Below are 7,318 nucleotides of genomic sequence, written 5' to 3' on the forward strand. Positions count from 1 at the left end.
TTTCCCCCAATTTGTGGCGTAAATGCAGTCACGAGGGAAAAAGTTGGTTGACGTTTGGCTTGATTGAACATATTACACAGTAAATGTGCGGTGATTGTTTGAAATTGCTCTCTTTTTGTTCTGCGGTGAGGGGTCAGTTTTATGCAAAAATATTGCATTGATTTGACTGTTTTATTTGTAAATAGTGTGGTGATTGGTCTAGCCCTCTCATAATATGCAGGGAATTATTGATGTAGCAAAAAATGTGGTTGCAGATTTGCGGAATCCTGGATGGACTGTTTAATGTCAAATCAAATAAGTTTATTTGTGACGTGCTCTGTTTGAGTCGTGCCTAACGATGCAGTCGTGGGTGAACAGGGAGTACAGGAGGGGACTGAGCACGCACCCCTGAGGGGCTCCAGTGTTGAGGATCAGCATGGCAGATGTGTTGTTGCCTACCCTTACTACCTGGTGGCGGCCTATCAAGAAGCCCAGGATCCAGTTGCAGTGTTTAGTCCCAGGATCCTTAGCTTAGTGATGAGCTTTGAGGGCACTATGGTGTTGAACGCTGAGCTGTAGTCAATAAATAGCATTCTCACGTAGGTGTTCCTTTTGTCCAGGTGGGAAAGGGCAGTGTGGAGTGCAATAGAGATTGCATCATGTCTGGATCTGTTAGAGCGGTATGTGAATTGGAGTGATCTAGGGTTTCTGGAATAATGGTGTTAATGTGAACCATGACCAGCCTTTCAAAGCATTTCATGGCTACGGACGTGAGTGCTACGGGTCTGTAGTCATTTAGGCAGGTTACCTTAGTGTTCTTGGGCACAGGGTGGTCTGCTTGAAACATGTTGGTATTACAGACTCAATCAGGGACATGTTGAAAATGTCAGTGAAGACACCTGCCAGTTGGTCAGCACATGCCCAGAGCACCCGGCCTGGTAATCCGTCTGGCCCAGCGGCCTTGTGAATGTTGACCTGTTTAAAGGTCTTCCGCACGTTGGCTACAGAGAACGTGATCACACTGTTGTCCAGAACAGCTGATGCTCTCATGCATGCCTCAGTGTTGCTTGCCTCGAAGCGTGCAAATAAGTGATTTAGCTCATCTGATAGGCTCGCATCACTGGGCAGTTTGCGGCTGTGCTTCCCTTTGTAGTCTGCTAGTATAATAGTTTGCAGGCCCTGCCACATAAGATGACAGGTGGTGGCTCAGAACAGGGAGCACAGCTGGCCGTTGGATGTACACAGAGAGCTAATATTAATAATATCCATGTCAATCTCTCCTGGCTGAAAGTGGAGGTGAGATTGACTTCATCGCTACTTTTATTTATGAGAGGTATTGACATGTTGAATGCATCGAGCTGTCTGTCTAAACTACTGGAACACAGCTCGGACACCCATGCATGCCCCACAAGATATGCCACAAGAGGTCTCTTCACTGTCCCCAAGTCCAGAACAGACTATGGGAGGCACAAAGTACTACATAGAGCCATGACTACATGGAACTCTATTCCACATCAAGTAACTGACGCAAGCAGTAAAATTTGATTTAAAAAAACACATTAAAAAACACCTTATGGAAGAGCGGGGACTGTGAAGCAATGCAAACATTGGCACTGAAAGATTAGTGGAATCTGTGTGGGTTGCTGGACAGGTAGGATGACTGACAGTGAAGGTGAACAGGTGGTCACGTGTCAGGTGACAGAGGAATGGATGAGACTGAGGCAGGAATTCCTTTAACCATAAAGTGGTATATTTACTGAGTAGTCTGTGCTGCATCACAAAGGAAACAAATAACATGTATCCAATCAAATTCATAATCAAAGATCAAATCATATCATTCATTATTAACATAATTTAGGGAATTCAACAGTCCAGTTCATTAAGAAGTCAATAGTAATCATCCGCGAGTCATTTAGGCTTGTAACTATTTATCATAAATTATGAAAGAATACAAACAGTGAATGGTTATACAATCTATAATCCCCATTATCAAAGTCAATCAGTTAGCAAACAATGACGTTTCTCATTTCACTCTTTCAATTGTCTTCATGTGTACATATAATTAATTTCAATATATATGAACCATATCAATTGCATAATTGGCCTATGAGGATCCGTAGGGCTGTCATCATTGACAATTCACATTATACAATATGTTTGAAGCATGCGCTCCAAGCCGCGCTCCGTGGTAATAACTATAAACAATAACTGATGGCCCATCTCCGGATCGCAACAGATAGTTCAGATGAAAGGTAACAGAGTCGGTGGATTCATGGACGCACAGAACTTCTGGATCAGATGGAGTTAAGGAAGAGAAAGAAGCGAGATCAGCCGATGGCAATTTCCTCCTTTTATGGAGTTGAGATCTGTCTGACATTTCCACCTGACCTAATTAAAGCGCCCCTGGCCCAGCTGAGTAAATGCCAATGAATTAAAGGATTATTCCACCAACTCCATGGGCCTTTTCTACAGGCACAGACGCATGCATACACACACACACACACACACACACACACACACACACACACACACACACACACACACACACACACACACACACACACACACACACACACACACACACACACACACACACACACACACACACACACACACGGTAACATACACACTATACATACTGTTAGGTTCTTGTTTTTCAGAGTAAATAACCCACGGACACTAGAGAAGCTTTAACCAAGCTTATTCTTCCCAAAGGTTCTGTAAAGCTGAAATCAGACAGCAAAACATTTCAGACATCACAGTTTATATACATCCCACTTAAGACACTCCTCTTTCTCTCCAATCCTTACATTTTATGGCTCTACAGAAAGATAACAAAGAGGGTAACAGGATTCCAAACATTTATTACTCTCTTGGGAGAAGAGGAAGAGTAGCCGCTGCTTTTGCAGCAGCTTATGGGTATCCATAATAAATTAAAATACAAATACATCTGCCACGCTTATCCTTATCAACACTAGGGCCCCTCAGGGGTGCGTGCTTAGTCTACTCCTGTACTCCCTGTTCTTCCACGACTGCGTGGCCACGCATGGCTCCAACACCATCATTAAGTTTGCTGACAACACAACTAACTAACAACGAAGATACATTCCATAGGGAGGAGGTCAGACACCTGGCCGTGTGGTGCCAGGACAACAACCTCTCCCTCAACGTGAGCAAGACAAAGGAGCTGTTCATGGACTATAGGAAAAGGAGGGCCGAACAGGCCCCCATTAACATCGACAGGGGTGAAGTGGAGCTGGTCGAGAGTTTCAAATACTTTGGTGTCCACATCACCAACGAACTATCATGGTCCAAACACACCAAGACAGTTGTGAAGAGGGCACGAAAACACCTTTCCCCCTCAGGAGGTTGAAAAGATTTGGCATGGGTCCCCAGATCCTTAAAAAGTTCTACAGCTGCACCATCGAGAGCATCCTGACCGATTGCATCACCAACTGGTATGGCAACTGCTCGGCATTTGAACGTAAGGCGCTACAGAGGGTAATGCATGCGGCACAGTACATCACTTGGGCCAAGCTTCCTGACATACCAGGCGGTGTCAGAGGAGGGCCCAAAAATGGTCAAAGACTCCAGTCTCCCAAGTCATAGACTGTTCTTTCTGCTACCGCACAGCAAGCTGTACCGGAGCACCAAGTATAGGACCAATAGGCTCCTTAACAGCTTCTACACCAAAGCCATAAGACTGCTGAACAATTCATCAACTGGGCACCCCCGTCTGTTTTTACACTGCTGCTACTCGCTGTTTATTATCTATGCATAGTCACTTTACAAATTACCTCGACTAACCTGTACCCCTGCACATTGACTCGGGTACCGGTACCCTCTGTATGTAGCCTCGTTATTGTTATGCCATTTTCTTGTGTTACTTCTTGATTTTATAGTTTTTTTTAAAACTTTCGTTTATTTAGAAAATATTTCTTAACTCTATTTCTTGAACTGCATTATTGGTTAAAGGCTTGTAAGTAAGCATTTCACGATAAGTTCTACACCGAAGACGTGGATGTTGATTATGGCAGCCCTCCACCTCTCTGATTCAGAGGGGTTGGGTTAAATGTGGAAGACACATTTCAGTTGAACGCATTCATTTGCACAACTGACTAGGTATCCCCCTTTCCCTTTCCTTACCTGTTGTATTCGGCGCATGTGACTGCTGCATTGAAGGCCCCAAGAACACAGTGGCCTCCATCATCCTTAAATTGAAGAAGTTTGGAACCACAGGACAACAGCTATAAGCACATAGCCAAGACAACGCAGGAGTGGCTTTGAGACAAGTCTCTGAATGTCCTTGAGTGGCCCAGGCAGTGCACAGACTTGAACCTGATCGAACGTCTCTGGAGAGACCAGAAAATAACTATGCAGCGACGCTCCCCATCCAACCTGACAGCACTTGAGAGGATCTGCAGAGAAGAATGGGAGAAACTCCAAATACAGGTGTGCCAAGCTTGTAGCGGCATACCCAAGAAGACTTGAGGATGTAATCGCTGCCAAAGGTGCTTCAACAAAGTACTGAGTAAAGGGTCTGAATAATTATGTATTTGATATTTACATTTTTTATTGTTAACAAATTTGAGAACATTTCTGAACATGGTTTTTGCTTTGTTAAAATGGGGTATTGTGTGTAGATTGATGAGTAAATGCACTTTCCGAATGCACTGTATATATAGAGAGGGAGAGACTGAAAGAGAGAGAGAGGCAGACTGAGAAAGAAACAGAGAGAAAGAAAGAACAGGCTGAACCCAGAGCTAAATCGGTGGACAACCAGCAGCCACCTGCTTATGTCCCTCACACACCTACCCCCACCCCCATACACACACACACACACACACACCCTCGCCTGCTGGAGTTGGTCACACACGGCCAGAGGGCTGCAGTAGTTGAGTCAGTCAAGGTGGTTCCACTGTCTAGGGAGAATGTCAAAGGGAGAGCAGCAAGACCTGGTGGCTATTAAAGAACTAGAGTCAATCCTGGAGTCCTGCAAGCTTGAACTGACACCACTAGATGAGGTCTGGCCTAATCTCTACATCGGAAACGTGTAAGTTTTTGTTTCTGATTTTAGTTTTTTCTTTTCAAAATTCCCTTACACCTGCCCCTGGGGTGGATGGGTTTTAGAAATACAGCAATAGAGATAATAATAGATTCAATATATTGGATCCCCCTATCCAATCCTTTTGGTTCTACAGAGGTATGAGTAAGAGCTAAAAAGTAGAGGCTAAGGGTCAGAGGCTAGAGGTTGATTTGGAATTCAGCATCTCAAGTTCCTATAGTGGACTCTATTGCCCTATTGAACTCTGCTGAACACTACTAAACCTTACAGAACACTGTTGAACACATACTGAACATGGAATTACTGAATATTGCTCTTTTTTTAAACTACTGCATTCATTTTTTGCCTAACTCTTGTCTATATTATTCCAGGCTGTTCACTGATTAATCCGTTCTCTGCATGTTATTTCTGTTCAAACAGTTATGCAATCTCACATTTCACACTTCTCTCTCCCCATATATTTCACCCTCTGTCTATCCCTTAGGGCCATAGCTCAGAACAGGGGTGCATTAAAGAAGCTTGGCATCACACACATCCTGAACGCAGCTCACTTTAAGCAGGGCAGCATCGGTGACCAGGATTACTATGGAAACACCTGTGTGTACTGTGGCTTTCCTACAGAAGACTCATCCCATTTTGACCTCAGCCAGTACTTTAAACCTGCAGCTGACTTCATACACAAGGCCCTGAAGACTAAAGATGGTAGGGGCACTTTAATGCAGGTGTTTACTTCTGTATAGTTTATTTAAGACTGTCTCTAGGGACATTTGAGTTCCTTCATCAAACTCTGCCTCTCCCTTCATTCCCTCCTTTTCTCTTTATTCCCACACTCTCTCTATCCTCTCCAGGGAAGGTGTTGGTGCATTGCATCATGGGTATAAGTCGTTCCGCCACGCTGGTGCTGGCGTTCCTGATGATGCACTGTCGTCTGCCGCTTCGCACCGCGCTCAAACATGTGACCCAGCGACGCGCCATCTACCCCAACAGACATTTCCTGTCACTACTGCTCACGCTCGACACACAGCTCACACGCAAGAGGAGACTATGTCCTCTTCTCTGACAGTCCTTCTTTCATCCCTCTCTCCTCCCATCCCTCGCTCGTCTCACCTCATATCTATCTATCCATCTCACACACAATCCTTTATACTGGTTGAAAATATGTAGTTGTAGGACTTTTACAGTAGGTACAAACTGGTATTAAAGCACAGCATGTTGTATATACTGTATAATGCGGTAGCAGGATTCCCTGGAGATAATGTCGATGCTCAATGCCTTTAAAAAAAAAATCTAAAGAATTTGAACTTTTCAACATCCTGGTTTTAGCCAGTGGTGATAGTTGAACCTGCTGTGAGTTGTGCAGCTGAGCATTGTCTCCTGGGAATCTATCAGTTGAAACACTAATAATGAGATTACACAATTAAAAAGGTACTTTTTTTCCAGTTTGGTGTCTGTTTTATTACTTTCAGATGTCTATTACAACTATGGTATGAACAATAACTCCTCTACATTTTGAATAGTGTCAGCTGTCCAGTAAATTCTGGAGGATGTTTTCGTCATTGGTGAGGAGGTTTGGAATTATAAAGGGTTAAAAATGGAAACTAACTGCAGGTGTGTGTGGGAAGAGGAGCAGACACAGTGAGAGGAGGGACTATGCTGCCTGTCAAAAGTAAGTTGACTTGGATCAGAGGGGAAATATGTTTTATTTGAAATTGTTGACCTGACCAGATTGTTTTCTGTTATGCTCTGGTTTAGCTGTCACTGTGACACACACCTCCTCTCCAGACAGTCAGCGTGTCTCTGAGGGAGCGGTGATGTGAGTGTCCGTCTGCCTGAGCGGTTGGAGATCCTGCTGGCCAACCGACGGCCCCCCGGCCACCTCAACCGCTACATCGGCAACCAGTAGGTACACACGCACACACACGCACGCACACACACACACACACACACACACTGGTCTCTGCCCCTGCAGTGGTCTGTCAGCCAACCAAGAGGAAACATTCCATCTGTCAGAGTTGTGTCAGATCTTATGGACCAATAGGCAGCCTGTAGGACCTAGTCTGGCCCAACCTCTACATCAGAGTGTGTGTGTAGAATTATAGTTTATAGAACAGTATGTAATATGCAGGGCTGTGGCTCGTGATAAAGCCCTGTTGTCATCTCTGGGTATCACCCACATCGTAAACAGTACGGACGGCTGTCACCGGATCATCACTGGCTCAGGTTACTATAGCGACCTGCCGGTGGAGTATTATGGTGTGGTGGAGGCTCCAGATG

At 44.6% G+C, this 7,318-nt stretch overlaps 1 protein-coding gene across 1 annotated transcript; it reads left to right on the top strand.

Annotated features, from left to right (window-relative positions):
- The first annotated feature begins 4,838 nt into the window (after positions 1 to 4,838).
- On the top strand, positions 4,839 to 6,483 carry zgc:153981 (dual specificity protein phosphatase family protein). Its single transcript, XM_020481730.2, has 3 exons — positions 4,839 to 5,032; positions 5,529 to 5,746; positions 5,893 to 6,483. Exons 1-3 carry the CDS (start codon positions 4,911 to 4,913, stop codon positions 6,102 to 6,104), a joined length of 552 nt encoding a protein of 183 aa, XP_020337319.1. The 5' UTR covers positions 4,839 to 4,910; the 3' UTR covers positions 6,105 to 6,483.
- The last annotated feature ends 835 nt before the right edge of the window (positions 6,484 to 7,318 follow it).

The sequence above is a fragment of the Oncorhynchus kisutch genome, linkage group LG4 (genome assembly GCF_002021735.2).
Source record: "Oncorhynchus kisutch isolate 150728-3 linkage group LG4, Okis_V2, whole genome shotgun sequence".
NCBI lineage: Eukaryota > Metazoa > Chordata > Actinopteri > Salmoniformes > Salmonidae > Oncorhynchus > Oncorhynchus kisutch.